Source organism: Citrus sinensis, chromosome 6 (genome assembly GCF_022201045.2).
Source record: "Citrus sinensis cultivar Valencia sweet orange chromosome 6, DVS_A1.0, whole genome shotgun sequence".
In the NCBI taxonomy this organism is placed as follows: Eukaryota; Viridiplantae; Streptophyta; class Magnoliopsida; order Sapindales; family Rutaceae; genus Citrus; species Citrus sinensis.
The window spans coordinates 18,069,468-18,084,493 of NC_068561.1; the positions used below are offsets into that span (position 1 = coordinate 18,069,468).

At 35.1% G+C, this 15,026-nt stretch overlaps 2 protein-coding genes across 19 annotated transcripts; one reads left to right on the forward strand and one right to left on the reverse strand.

Moving 5' to 3' along the window:
- Positions 1–11: 11 nt before the first annotated feature.
- On the forward strand, positions 12–3,119 carry LOC102607161 (serine/threonine-protein kinase STN8, chloroplastic). Of its 16 annotated transcripts, none has more exons than XR_008055789.1 (7): positions 12–755; positions 886–1,059; positions 1,310–1,714; positions 1,948–2,315; positions 2,465–2,539; positions 2,710–2,756; positions 2,945–3,119. XR_008055789.1 is itself a non-coding variant. In XM_015531234.3 (5 exons), the coding sequence occupies exons 1-4, from the start codon at positions 174–176 to the stop codon at positions 2,293–2,295; spliced, it is 1,509 nt and encodes a 502-aa protein (XP_015386720.1). In that variant the 5' UTR covers positions 12–173; the 3' UTR covers positions 2,296–2,315; positions 2,422–3,119. The 16 variants fall into 16 exon arrangements, 6 of the variants coding, with proteins under 6 accessions (XP_015386720.1, XP_006481212.1, XP_006481208.1 ...); XR_003065865.2 differs by having other exon boundaries at positions 1,948–2,311; positions 2,422–2,539; XR_003065868.2 differs by having other exon boundaries at positions 1,948–2,311.
- A 6,035-nt stretch (positions 3,120–9,154) lies between these two features.
- Positions 9,155–13,999, reverse strand: LOC102608823 (F-box/LRR-repeat protein At4g14103). Of its 3 annotated transcripts, none has more exons than XM_052443212.1 (4): positions 13,847–13,999; positions 12,562–13,583; positions 12,213–12,344; positions 9,155–9,297 (listed from the first exon to the last, which is right to left on the reverse strand). In XM_052443212.1, the coding sequence occupies exons 2-4, from the start codon at positions 13,561–13,563 to the stop codon at positions 9,289–9,291; spliced, it is 1,143 nt and encodes a 380-aa protein (XP_052299172.1). In that variant the 5' UTR covers positions 13,564–13,583; positions 13,847–13,999; the 3' UTR covers positions 9,155–9,288. The 3 variants fall into 3 exon arrangements, with proteins under 3 accessions (XP_052299172.1, XP_015386752.1, XP_006481215.1); XM_015531266.3 differs by lacking the exon at positions 9,155–9,297 and adding an exon at positions 11,116–11,554; XM_006481152.4 differs by lacking the exon at positions 9,155–9,297 and adding an exon at positions 11,678–12,141.
- Between the last annotated feature and the right edge of the window lie 1,027 nt (positions 14,000–15,026).

The window sequence follows — 15,026 nt, forward strand, 5'->3', positions numbered from 1 at the left end:
TACCCCGCTCATTGGAAACCTGGACACGATAGAGGCTGTCCTCTGACCACATATGCTTTATTCAATGGATAAAGTTAAGCATGACACCTGGCAGGCGACCATCCTCTGCTGACGCTTCAAGTATCAAGCTAAACAATTTCAGCTCTACTTTGTAGTGCCATAGCACCAGCAGTATGGCTTCTCTGTTGTCTCCAAATACAATTACACTTCACCAGAAACCAAAAATAATTTGCTTTTCTCCATTAAAGCCAACTTCCCGGAGCAGCATTTGTCCTTCATCAAAATCAAATCGTTCAAGTAATTCAGGTCGGTGCAATGCGTTTCTGGACAACATCCCAGATGATCTTTTGGACCAATCATTGTTTCAATCGCCCATTTTTCAATCCACTTTTGGGCAATTTCAGAGAGCTACTGAAGATTTATCTGATATGCAGAGGTGGGGGCTTCTGGTTTTTGGTGGGTTAACTTGGATATACTTGACAGCAAGGCCAGGTGTTCTTATAGGTGCCATTGATGCATACCTTTTCGCTCCTTTGCAATTGGTTTTTGACAGCTTGATTGGAAGAAGAAACCTGAAGAGGACTGATTTTGTGATAGGAGATAAACTGGGAGAAGGGTCTTTTGGTGTTGTTTATTCTGGAGCCATTGTACCAAAGAATGCGGTTGTTGAAGACCGAGGACTGAAAAGAGGAAGAGGAAACGGAAAATCATTAGAGTTGGATGGCAGGTTCAAGGAAAAGGTCATTCTTAAGAAGGTATTTACATAGTTCTATGATTGATCACAAATAATTTTGGCTTGTGTCTATGAATTCCTTCTCGATTGGGGTTGTGGGAACCTAATATACTTTTTGATAATGTTAAGCTCTTGCCTATGGGAACACGCAGGTGAAAATTGGAGTCCAGGGGGCGGAAGAATTTGGTGATTATGAGGAATGGTTTAATTACAGGCTATCAAGAGCTGCTCCTGAAACATGTGCGGAGTTCCTTGGAAGTTTTGTTGCTGATAAAACAAACTCACTGTTTACTAAAGGTGGCAAGTGGCTCGTCTGGAAATTTGAGGTACTCATGCAAATTTAGTAAGCATTTCCAATGCCATTTTGAAAATATTTTCTAGCTGCTATTTGCATCATGACCAGCTCAACTATATTAATGTGCATGGAGGATATTCATATTTGAGTTTGTGGCTTTTTCTATCCTGATAGATTTTTACTTCCTTGATTAAGTGAACTTTGTTCCTACATGCTTGCATATAAGTTCAGAGGTCTGAATTTATGTTCCCTCCACTAATTGTAGGGATGTGCATGTACAGGGAAATCAAACTCTTGCTGATTACATGAAAGATCGCACCTTCCCTTTTAACTTAGAGACTTACATGTTTGGGCGTGTCTTAGAAGGTGAAGATTCTACAAAACGGAGTGCATTAATCATCAAGCAAATACTACGCCAGATTATTACTTCGCTTAAGAAAATCCATGACACGGGCATTGTTCACCGGGATGTAAAGCCAGCCAACTTAGTGCTGACAAAGAGGGGCCAGATCAAGCTCATAGATTTTGGAGCAGCAACAGATCTTCGGATTGGTAAAAATTATGTACCCAACCGTACACTGCTTGATCCTGATTATTGTCCTCCGGAATTATATGTACTTCCGGAAGAAACACCAAGTCCTCCTCCAGAGCCCATTGCTGCTTTACTCTCTCCAATTCTGTGGCAGGTATCTAATAACTGCACATTGAATAATGATTGAATTTGTCCAATCTCAACCTTCTTTGTGTGTTTTGAATAATCCCATTAAATCCTGTTTATATTCAGATGATGACTTAACTTAGCTCACTTTCAGTCTGCAAGCAAACCATCTAAGTGACAAAATGCGTTTTCGTTTACAAACCACTGTACATTCTGTATGTGTGTTGATGCACTAAATTGAGTTTGTAATGATTGTTGCAGCTGAACAGCCCTGATCTGTTTGACATGTACTCTGCTGGGATTGTACTCTTGCAAATGGCCATACCAACCTTAAGGTCTATTTCAGGCTTAAAGAATTTCAATATGGAAATAAAGACAGCTCAATACGACTTGAATAAATGGAGAGAGTACACTCGATTGAGGTCAGACTTCACCATTCTTGATCTTGACTCGGGTAGAGGTTGGGATCTAGCGACAAAGCTTATTTCAGAGCGAGGCTTCCTTAGAAGGGGACGTCTATCAGCTGCTGCTGCTTTGAGGCATCCTTATTTCTTGTTGGGCGGTGACCAGGCAGCCGCAGTTCTTTCAAGACTAAGCTTAACCAAGTAGTGGAATCTTGGCCGATGTGAGTATGTGGTTCTAACAAATCTGCTTTGCATTTTTCAGTGTTTTATAGCTTAATTTGCTAGATTTCAAAGGACGCATTTTCAATATGATGAACATGTTTTTTGATAGGTTTCAGGACATATTCTCAAAACAACATGTTCATCATATGCAGAATGAGAATAGCTACATATTTGGTAATATGAAGGGGATGCTCAAAAAAGAAAGTTCTGAGGGGTCAATTGCATTGGTGGGTATTTTTTGTTGTTTTCTTCAGTGACCTTTTCTTCTGTCAATCCTCATCAGTTAAGCTGAGTGAATATACTGCTCAGACGCTTGAAATTATCAGATTATACTGCTCAAACGCTTCAAATTATCAGATAAAACAGTTGTTTATGTATTTTTTTACACTCGGGACAGAATGAAGAAAGAAGTCGCTGATATTGCTACTTCAGTAGATGATCTAGGTATGCATCCACCTATTTCTGCAGAAATACTTTCATTCTGTAGGCACATTTGGTGCCAATACACGAGGTGACATCCAATATTTTTTCAGGAACTGAATATATCAAAGTTCACTCTTTTTTCCCCTGTGATTAAAATTTTCATTTAATTTTCTCCTCTCTAAACCATGTAAACTTGCTATGTGTTTCAGTTAGCACCACCAGTCCCTAAGCCATTTCAGTGACAGGGCTATGATAAAACTGAAGTTGCGTACACAAGATTACAGTCAAACATTCCAATTCTGATTCGCATATCTGTGTTTCTGAGATTTCTTTGATTAGCATCAGCAATCAGGGATCTAATATATTGAAATTATTGTTCGATAATGTATCCTTCGTATGCTTTTCCATCTTTTACAGAAACTCGTACTATTATCTCTTAAATTTATTGCTTAATTATGTTACAAGTTCTACAAGACATGATCCCAACAATTTTCCTAATTCTATATTAATCATTGGCTGAAAAATTCTTGAATGTGCATGCATGTAACAGTTTTGGTGTGGACGCATCTCTGTTTCCCTGTCATTAGTCTACCAAACAAAGAACCTGTGAACTGTGTCATGTGTTGCAAGCAAATCAAATGGTTTAGAAAACTGCAAAAAGGAGGTGAATAAAAGTAAAGAGTCTCTATATTGTACATACTTATGATGAACATCTTAGAAACAACTATAATTACAGCAAGTATACCAAAAGTGGCAATCCCTTGCCCCAAAAGTGCGCAGCAAATGGATGGAAAAGTTGCAAATCCCTGATGGTTTTATTCTCATTAAGGTTACATAGAAAAATGCATGGTCTTCTTCAATAATATTTGCAGCACAATATCTGAAAAAAATGAACCACATATTACAACACAATTCGATGTACTTGCAAAATATGTTGCCAGTGTGCATACAGTGACGAGGGTGAACCATAAAGCTTCCCTTTTCGGAAGCTTTCTTACAGCCACAGGACATAAAGACAAAAGTTAATGAATTTATCAGCTGAATAGTTCGTTAGCTTGCTGGCAGCAGGCATGGCTAGTGATATAGACGATCTTAATTCTTCAATGCCTGATGATAATAGAGACTAATGTTCATTTGCATATTATTGATGCTAACGACTATCTTTGACTAAGAGGATACTGCCAACAAACAAAAACTAAGTGGGTAATAAAGCCCAATCAAGTGTTAACAAACATTAACAAGAAGGCAGATCACTAATTCAGCGTATTATAGAAACACTGCCCGGGTTTTACAGATTGATCCTTTGACAAATCCAGTCTACCATGAAGATTAAATCTGCACATCTTGACAAACATCTTAGAAACAGCTACAATTGCAGCAACTGCACCGAAGATGGCAGTTACTTGCTCTGCGAGTGTGCTGTAGCCAATATAGGAAAAACCGGATAGACCTGATTGTTTTGGCCCCCATAAGATTACAGCAGAGAGTGAGTAGTCTCCTCCAATACCAAAACCAAGCCAAAATTTGAAGAAGATGGACCATATCAGCACACAATTCCTGATGTATTTATGCAATAAGTATGTCAGTAATGCGCACCCAGTGAGAAGAGTGATACCATAAAGCTTTTTTCCTAGTTCTTGTAAGAGCCACCCAAGGTAAAGCCATAAACGAGTTGACTCTGTCATTAGTAGCTGAAAACATGGTGTTCTTCCTAGCCGTGGCATGGCTTTTAACTATTCAATGGAAGAAAGAATAATGATCACAATGGCTATTATAAAAAGTTTGGTGGTTGCTGCATGACAACCTAAATATTGTAGTTGTTAATGGTTAAATTTGACAAAGAGCTTACCACCAAATAATACGGCCAGGGAATGAACTTAGTGATTAGTGATGAACGGACAAACCAAGAAGAAAATTTTGGCTTGCTATTTGCATTCATAAGAAACCAAAAAAGAGGAATGGAACTTAAGAATCTTCACAACATTTACTGAACAGAGTTCTACTCTTGTTCTATTCCACACATCAAACAGTTAATTAATTGGATTCTATCAAGTCCACTACAATGAGATGGCATCCTGCCAATGATGGGGTATCTAGTACTCAAAAGAAAATCTGACTAATTATTACAATAGCCGAAACTGAATTATTGAAACCACACAGGTAATCTAGAAGTCTGTAACCGTGCAGCTGCCAGATAAAATGCTATGGAGTTCCTTTAGAGGTGGTCTTCTTCTGATGGTTACTCCAAAGCTTCAGAAGTAACCTCCCTCCGACACCCAAGCCAGATGCTGAAGAAGAGCAACAGTACTATCACACAGTCAAAACTATAATTGTACGATATTTTTGTTTCTGTCGCACACCAAGTGACAAGAGCAACCCATAAAGCCTCCTGTTTCCAAGCCACTGTAAGCCAAGCAAGGAAGAAAGAACAATGGTTTTGGGACTCGATGAATTTCATGGCAGTGTTGGGTTTAGTGGTCACGGTTCGGAATGTCTGTTTATATTGAAAATGGGAGAGTTGGTTTCATGTCTGAAGTTTAGGGCTGATAAGGATTTTCAAATCAGACGTTCTGATAAAAAGGCTTGGTATTTGTTTGTGCTTGAGAGATGGCTGTTGATCTGATCATAGACTGTTAACATTAGATCAAAAATAGGGAGTCAATGTGAAAACTTCATTCTTTCACAATTCATTGCACGAAGGAAATGAGGGTCATAGTTTATGCATTGCAATGGTGACATAAGTTCATAGAAGCTGCTCCACAGACAAACATTTAGCCATCGACTTTGATTAGTATGTTACAAAAACTTAAGTACAAGCTACCAGTTACTATGTTTATTCTACTCAGGACCACCAAAATCTATGGTAGGAGAAAATAGAGCTTGGCTGAAGAGGTTTCTGGATTTGTAGCTAAACACTCAAAACCTTGACCCACAAGCAGTTATAAACATCTATGAAAACAATCCATGAGTGCTTTATCATCAAAACATGTCAAGAATATTCTTCTTTACTGACAGAGTTTCACTAGAGATCTTGAGAGAAAACTCTCAAAAGAATTGAACTTGACAAGTCAAACATCAATAATTTTTGGCAAAGATCTTTTGTGGAAGCACTTTCCTTGCATCTGATGATCATCCTTTTCAAAACTTTACTGTTCTTCAACAAGTACTTGACTGGCTTCAGTTCATCTTCCTTTTCTTCATATCCCTGAACTTCAATTTGCTTGACATGTAACCGTAAACAACGTGGCACACGCTGCGGTTTATTCCACCCAATATGTCAAACCCTACTCTGATTACTAAGAAAACAAACATCAGAAAACAATTAAGTACCATTTCTTTCAAAAGTTCATCTCATCCTCATCTTCTCCAAAACAAAAGCTTTTAGTTTAGGCATACTACTGAGGATGATGGAAAGAAATCACCATCCAGATTCTCCAACCACCAGTTCCAATAAATTCAAATTGGAAAATGTAGTGTTAAAACTAAAAAAAGAGGGTTTTCTTGTTATGTTTAAAATGGGGCATTCTTTTTTTAAATTTAATTCCGGCAATTCCCCTCAATTTGCTAGCAACTTGGCACCACACAAGACACAAGAAGGGGGGTTAAAAAAAGAAAAAAGACTGAAATTAAAAGAGAGAACGAAAACTGGTTTAAATATATATATATATATATCATTACAAAGTCTTAACTTCACCAATGTTTTGCTAGTTAAAATACTTGGAGGCAAACGTAGAGATGCTCTAAGTCTACTATGTTTACTTCTGATATGGACAGAAAGAGTAAAACGGCGAACAGCCTCCTGAAGACAAAAACATATAATACTAAAATTGTGAATAGCTTTGGATGGGCAAAGAATAAGTAAACAGTCGACAAAGTTCAGGAAGCGAGTCCCGGAAATTTCATTGCCCCTGCATATTTCTTTATCATCAAAGCCAAGATTGTAGATTGAAGCTGTAACACCCTAGGCGAATCCCACATCGGCAAAGCACGGGAGAGATGCTGGGTTTATAAGGGGTGATCCACACCTTAATTGGCAAGACGCGTTTTGGGGTGTATGAGCGCCCCAAGAACAAATCCGTGCAGGCTTTGTTAAGGCCCAAAGCGGACAATATCTTGCCAGGTCTGGGTTGGGTCATGACAGAAGCCCAAAGATAGTTCCATCCAGAGCATAAGAAGATGGTGAGAGGATTTGACATAGAACATCATCAGGTAATCTACTGATTACATTTGATTATTCTTTACTGATGATATCATAAACTGCAATGTTTTTTGAGACAACAAAAGCTATCAAAAAACACGTGCTTGCCAAAAAGAGGGAGAGAACCAAGCACAATGTTATCATAAAATAAAGAAGAGAAGTTAAATAAACAAATAATAAGAACCTGATCAGAATAATGGAGCTACCTCTGAGACACGGAGGTCTCTATTCTTTTTTCTTTTTTTTCATTCTTTCAATAGGTCGATCCAAATTATGTATGAGTATTTTCTTTTTTTTTTAAAATTTTTCAAATCATATATGTGAACTATATAATAGGTAATTTAAAAATTAAGTAATTATTTAATATAATCACTCATCTACCAATGAATGACCTGCCGCCATGTTATCCAAATTCGAAATGACAAATTTGTGTTCCATGTTGTTTAAAAAATGAAGTTTTTTAAACTAATGTAATATTGTTAGTACTATTTTTCAAAATGTCTAAAAAAAATTGTTTGAAAGAGAAAAAATTGTGGTTATAGTGATTTCACGTCAATTTAAATGAATACTAATAATGTTAGAATCCTAACTTGAGTCTGGGTGCCATTCATCACTCGTGTATTAATAAGATTAAATAATTTTATAAAGATGGAGAGTAATAAAGTTCAAACTTAGCTACAATAAACACGTCTTGTATCAAAAATTAGGAAACACTATTTGATGGCGTTTAAATTTTGTTCTGTTACATGCTTTCTTTCTCAAATATATATATGTTATTTGATGAATTTTATGGGAGGCATAATAAGAGGTGAATCGCTGCTCTCAATACTCCGTTTAGGAAGAGCCCTATGGTTAAAGTTAAACAAAGAGTCCAACCTTTTGAGACGACAAAATATTACTAACGTTAATACAAACTTCAAGGAGAAAACCAAATTACAAACATGTTCAAAAATCAACTTCGAGAGATATAAAATTTCCTGAAAAAGATCTCAAAGTTGAAAATCTCAAACTCAAAAGGAATTGAACTTCGCAATTGGTGGAGCCTCTTTCAAGCCTTAATAATTCCTGGCGGAGCTTTTTCTTTGGAGCTGAGTTAGTGAATACAATCATCATCCTATTCAAACCTTCGCCATTCTTCAACAGGTACTTGACTAGTTCCATTTCATCTTTCTGACCTCCAAAACTCAAAATCTCAATTTTCTTAACGCGTATCAACAAACATTGGGGCGCACAATGCGGTTCAATCCACTTGAAATTGAAAAATTCTGATTAAAAAGAAAACAAACATCAGACACAACAAATTAAGTACAATCAGTTTCTTTCGAAAGTTCATAACCTACTAACCATCCGAAGGACAAATGCTTCTAATTTAGGCATGGTAGTAAGGTTGAAATGACGGAATTGCCATCCAGATTTTGCCACCTCCACTGCAGTTGAGGAGCTTTCATGTTGAAAAAGACAGCAAATTAAATTCAATAGAGTAGAAATAGAACAAGCAGTTACTAAATGTCCTTGAAATTAGAACCTACACTGTCAAATCTTTGACATATATATTTGGAATGTGATTCTGATTCATTCATAATGCTCTAACAACTACTTGGTGCTCATTCCAAGAGACCCACCGTATCCAGTTTTTTAACGTTAACCTCCTTAGAGTAGCGGATGAAATGTTAAAGTTGGCCAGTGTTTCATAACATTCATAATCCATATCTGCCGCTACTGACAAATCTTACAGCATGGGACAATTACAAAAGAGTCTCTCACTCAGGTTCTTATTAGTAGGGTATATTAAAACATCAAGAATTTTGACACTTGGAAAACAAATTCCAGGGGGAGGTGCCTTGATAAAAAATCTCAAATCCAGTTTGAGATTTTCTAGTGTTTTTGAAGTGTAAATGCTCTCAGGCAACTCAATTCCCCCAAAATTCAAATTGTCAAGTTTTGGTCGACAGTCATTATAAATTTTAAGTTCCAACTCACGGACATTACGGCTTATTGCAGAGGAAACCCAGAACTTCAACTGAGACAAATTGTAGCGAGTAATACTGCTAAGAGAAAACCTGTTAATTGCAGAATCAGAAAGAAGCAACGCCATATTTACAGACTTCTCAAAACTATTCCAACTATCATCAGTCATAATCCGAGCCTGGTCAAAGCAAAGATTGGGAAGTGAAGTCCAAACACACTTCCATCTTGAAGATAGAATACAAGTTGCCACAGCATATTTGAAGGGTAGAAACGAGAGAATGTTGCAGAGGATTCCATCAGGTAAACTACTGATCCTATCTTCTTTATCTTGATTCCCCGCTCTAAGTAATTTGGAATGTGATTCTGATTCATTCATAATGAAAATTCTCAAACAACCTGACAAATATAAAATTAGTGTTAAACTCAAAACTGAAACAAAGGGTTTGATGGGTTTAATCTTTATATCCTAAAAATCGGTTCTTCATAAATTGCGATTTGTTCGCTAAGTAACTCATGATGGAAACTACAACAGAGAAAGGACAATGTGGGTTACTCTATATTACATTAACTCGCCATAACTAGCTAATACGATTTATTATCTTTTCTTTTCATCAATTTGTAAGTAACTAGGCACAAGATTAATATACTAGATCATAGGGTAGAGTTGAAAAGAGTAACGAACCTTGTTAAAATAAAATAAAAAGAGACAATCCGTTACTCCCAATCATAAGAAGCAGCGAAAGACAAGAGCTCTTACAGACGATTCAAATTTCAACCCAATTCCTCGGTTACTGCACTGGAGAGTGGGGAACTAGAGAAGAAAACGCAGCAGTAGCACCAGAAACGCACCGTTTTTATTTTGCTTGCCATTTGCCAATGACAAAATTTAAAATAAATATAAAAAGCATTTATCTGAGCTTATGGGAATACTTTTTTTTTTTTTATACACTGATATATTATAATTAAAATTTTAATTATATTTATGATCAATATTTTCTATGATAATTTTATTATGACAAGTTTTACCCTCACATAATACTAAAAGAATGTATATTCTACCCAAATTATGGGGGAGTATCATTTAATAAAATAAAATATGTTCCTTTTAATATCTTTAATAATTTTTTAATCGATTGATTGGGTAACCATGCGATCCATTTGATATTTTTAAAAGTTTTTTAATGAATTAATTGGGTAACCATGGGATTGGGTTGGGTTGACTGACATGAGGTCATAAAACCCAATCAATCTAATCTAAAATAATAAAAATGAGGATTAACTGTTTGAATTTGATCTAGACAATGAGGTGGGGATGTCTACTTCATTCCCCACTTGTTAAAAATTTTGCCTCCATTTCATATTCCATTCCTTAATAGATTTTAGCAGTGGTGGGAATAGAGAATCCTCGTGTGGGGAATGTTTTCTTCATTCTCATCTTATTTTTTATTTACTTATTTTATAGTATGTATAAATATATAATTTCAACAAATTAAAAATTAAAGACTTAAATAAAATTATCATCATATTATAAAGGATATAAATTATTTAAAAAAACTCCAAAAGTTTGAAACAATATTTTAAAATGATATTGACTAAAAAATGTTTGAAGAAAACAACACTTTAAAAGAGAAAAAACATAATAATGTTTTAATGTTTTAATATTGAATAAGAATTATATTTTAAGGTTTTTTTTAGTTAATCCTATTTATATTAGGTAAAAATAATAAAAAAATTATTAATCAACATTGTAATTGATAAAATAAAAATTATTGAATAAAAATTAAAAAATATTTATATATAATCGGAATTACAGTGAGGGTGAGGTGGAGAATTCAAAATCAAACCTTACCCCATTAAGAATTTGATAACTATTTTTCCTCTACTCTCCACCTCATTCTCCAAAAATTATTCAAAATTTACCCTATTTGAAATGGGTACAGAGGATTTTACCATCCCTAAATTTTGATCTCTGAGAAATAAAAGAAAAGATAGATAACTTGGACTATTCTGTTTTATTATACTCACTGAAGATAGCTAATAAATTTCTCTTCCTCTCATTAATCTTCCCAAATTTCGCTTTCATATCATAGGCAGCAATAAAGCACAAGAATAAGAAAATTACTAAGAGAGAGAAAAGAAAAAGAACCTGATTAGGCAAATAAGCAAACATGATACTTCCAAGCCAAAACCTCTAAGAAGCAAGAGACTAGAAGATACACTTTGCTAACAAATCTTTGGTTCAATTGAACACATCCAACCACAAATGTACCAAAATTTATGTGAAATAACAATTACAAATGGGAGGTTGGCTTGTTTGAAAGAACTTGTGTGTTTTTGAAATGGTGTCAACAATTCGCACAATAACCCAGCCCAGAACATGAGGATTTGTTGGATATTAATGCCAATAGTAATAATAAAAATTTAATAAAAAAAAATTAAAGTGAAGATAATATTCATTTAGGTTGAACATTTACTTCTATATGGGAGACTGAGCCGCAATATTTTTCTGACTGCAATTGAGACTTGAAGAGAATTCCATGAGTCCATTTAATAGAAACTTCACAAGCAGATTGCCAAAAAAGGCAGTGCATTTCTCATTGACTGTGTTAGCAAAATCCCCGTCCATTCCATGGGATTGGACCTTTTAAGTGCCCTGTTAGTCAATCAACCCACTTAATTCCTAATTTGAGTCAATTGTTTACCCTTGCATGAAATTGTTCCACAATGTTTATTCTAGTTTCCAGACATCACAGTTTATGTAAATGAATTGTTAATATAAATTCATAAAAGCCGCTCTGCATATAAAGAATAAGACAATGTACTTGCATCACAAAAAACACAAAGTATCTCATCCTGAAACCATGTCAAGCATATTCTGCAATTGAGTTATCAACAAAGCTAATATGCATATTTACACACATGATGCAAAAACCCCCCACAAAACCCAAACTCGTGATGTGAAAACTCTCAAAGGAATTCAACTTTACAAGTCTTTGAGCCTCTTTCAAAAATTAATAACTTCTGGAAAAGCTTTTTGCTACAAGCCTCTTTCATGGATCTAATGATCATTTTGTCCAACACTTCACTATTTTTCAATAAGTATTTGACCAGTTCCAATTCGTGTTTCAAACCTTCAAATCCACAAATTTCAATTTTCTTGACATGCAACAACAAACAATTGGGCACACATTGTGGCTCAGTCCATCTAAGGTTGTCGCCCACAATAAGGAAATCAATTTCCTGATCAAAAGAAAAATATCATAAACAACAAATTAAGTGCCATTTGGCTCGAAAGTCATTCTCATACTCACCATTGCCCCTAAGTTAGGTAAACTTCTGAGGATGATAGGTAGCAGCCGAAATCCAGATTCTTCAATTTCCACCTTCAGATAGGTCAAATAGGGAAATGTAGGAATGTAATCCTCAAAAGCACAGTCAAGGGCCTTACACGGGGAACAAGCCAATCATTGGAAAACAATTATGTAGAAAAATAACTTGCAGTTAATAAATTTCCTACCAATTTGGTAGGGAAAAAAAAATCTACTACTAGAACAAATGCATGAGAATTATTAACGAAAATAGGAAGAAAGAAACATGTAGAATATATAATATGCACAACAGAACAATAAAAATTACAATGTGGTTTAAAAGAGAACTTACAGAAATAATACCAGCAGACAAGGATAAAAACCTGGTGTTAGTGATTCCTTTGAGAAGCTGTAGCATACGATCAGCTGGAATATTTGGTGGATCAAATTCTTGCAAGTCTTCCACAAAATATTTATCGAATTCAATATCAAAATGCACTTCAGTTAAGGAATGTAGCTCATGCACCATATAAGAAACCAAGGTATCGTCGTAAATACAGAGGTGTTCGAGATTTGGAGCCCTAATCATAACTTGATGCTTGGTATTACTAAACAAAACTTTTTCTAATGATAAGGTTAGCCTCTTCAAAGTGAGGGATGAAATGTTAAGGTTAGTCACTGAATGTTTATCCTCCAAATGAATCTCTATCAATAAATCTTCAAGCACAGGGCAAATAGTAAAGAGCTTCTCAGTAATGCAGGTCGAATGAGGATAATACATTTCAGCATGAAGACACTTAAGACTTGGAAAGCATATTCTAGAGGTAGGAATCTTGAAATCAAAATCCAATTTCAGTTTGAGCATTTCAAGTGTTTTGCACGTGCAAATATTATCAGGCAACTCAATAAGGACATCAACGTACACGTGATTAAGTTCAATGTCACCAACATTACGCTCTATTGCGGAAGAAACCCAGGATTTAAGAGGAGGCAAATCAGTCAAATAGATATTGGGTTCAGAACAATGGACAGAAAACTTATTAATATCCGCCGAATGAAAAAGGAGCACCTTGTTTACAAAATTCGCAAACCTAGTCAAAACATCCTGAGTGGATTCACCAGGACGTTTGTCCTTAAACCATAAGCTGTCATCAAAGCAAAGACAGGGAAGTGAAGTCCAGAGGTGCTTCCATCTAGAAGATAGAATGCAAGTTTGCACAGCACATTTTATGGGTAAAAATGATAGAATGTGGCAAAGGATTTCATCGGGCAAACTACTTATCCTATCCATTTTTTCTTGATTCAACACTTGAAGCCTTTCGGATTTTCCACACTTGGGAATGGATTTTTCCATCGTGGTGATTCTCGACCAGCCTGAGAGGGAAACAACAATAGAAACAAAACAAAAAATTTTAGGATTTTGTTGGGCTTAAATGGGTTTTCTTAAAATTCTGTTTGTTTCCTGAGAAAACTTAAAAGAGAGTAATTACTAATTACAGTGGATTAATATTCTACTTCACACCAATTCAATAGAGAGAGCATTAGCTCAAATTTTCTGATCCTTTTTATATTTTATTTTCCCTCTAAATGTAGCAACCAAAGCACAATATACAATAGAACAAGAGAGAGAAATGAACCTGATTAGGGAAACAATAGAACCATAGAGCTCCCACACCAAATAATTTGAGAGGCAACAAATCGGCAAGCTTTGCTCCAGAGTTTAGGATGTGCAAGGAAAGAGAACGCTGACAGTCCTACTTGAACGCACCGGTTCAGTGTAAACAAGGAGCGGGACGGGCCCATTCAGTTGGCCCATAATTAAGCTATGCCCATAAAAAGCCCGGCCCAAATTCTGATAATATCTTCAGATAGGTGGAACAATTAGTTAAAGAGTTGGACTATTGGCACCCCTCTCATCTCCTCATAAAACCCCCTTCTTAGTTATATTCACTTTATTTCCGAAAATGTCCCTTTTTTTAGATTTAATTTTCTAAATTCTCAATTTTCATTTGATTTGTTTTATTGTTAAAACTCAAAGTATTATTGTGTTATTTTTTTAATTATTTTCAATTTTATTATTAATCTACACACAAATTAAAAAGTTATATAGGTGATAAATTTTTTAGTGTTAATCATTGATTGAAATAACACATATTTCAAATTATAATTTTAAAGTAATTTTAAGTATAAAAATATTTAATCCATAAGAAATCAAAAGAGAACAATAAATTATTTTAAATTTGTATAATTTATTTTAGTTAGATAGGAAGTAACATATAAATTTTTTTTTTTTTTTTGAAAAAGATTGATTATGAATTAAGTAATTTGCTTGAAAAAAAAAACTATATGTGTTTAATTTTTAATTATCTTTAATTGTAATTTTATTTAACGTGGGGTTTTGCAAGAATAATGTAGGGGTGCCAATAGCTCCACTCTTAGTTAAATTTCCAGCTAAAATTTGTTAATTTCTTCGTTCTTGTTTAATTTTTTTTTATATGTCTACAACCACGTCTGCAAATAAGCAAATGACATCACACTGTCCTCCTGGTGGTGCTTCTCAAACCAGTAATGAATACAAATTCTGGGAAGTCATTTCAATTACCTATTTCCAACCCTAAGCCAGATTCTCTCATGATTTTGTACGTAACTGCTTGTGATTAAGTATATAATTTTTCACCCGCGGTGGCAAGACTGATTCCGTAAGGCTTCCGTCTTCTAAGTCTCAAATGCAAAAAAAGATCTTGTTCTATCATTGATTAGAGATTTCTCAACGAAAAAAAAAAACTCATAGGCGCCAAGTGTGAGGGAATACTAGAC

Excerpts from the sequence above, each read along its gene's own strand:
- LOC102608823 (XM_006481152.4), bottom strand. The coding sequence starts at position 13,563 with ATGGAAAAATCCATTCCCAAGTGTGGAAAATCCGAAAGGCTTCAAGTG. Across the intron at positions 12,345-12,561 it reads TGTCTGCTGGTATTATTTCT|GCCCTTGACTGTGCTTTTGA; the intron begins GTAAGTTCTCTT and ends TCCCCGTGTAAG. Across the intron at positions 12,142-12,212 it reads TACCTAACTTAGGGGCAATG|GAAATTGATTTCCTTATTGT; the intron begins GTGAGTATGAGA and ends TCTTTTGATCAG.
- LOC102607161 (XM_015531234.3), top strand. The coding sequence starts at position 174 with ATGGCTTCTCTGTTGTCTCCAAATACAATTACACTTCACCAGAAACCA. Across the intron at positions 1,060-1,309 it reads GGCTCGTCTGGAAATTTGAG|GGAAATCAAACTCTTGCTGA; the intron begins GTACTCATGCAA and ends GTGCATGTACAG. Across the intron at positions 1,715-1,947 it reads TCTCTCCAATTCTGTGGCAG|CTGAACAGCCCTGATCTGTT; the intron begins GTATCTAATAAC and ends TGATTGTTGCAG.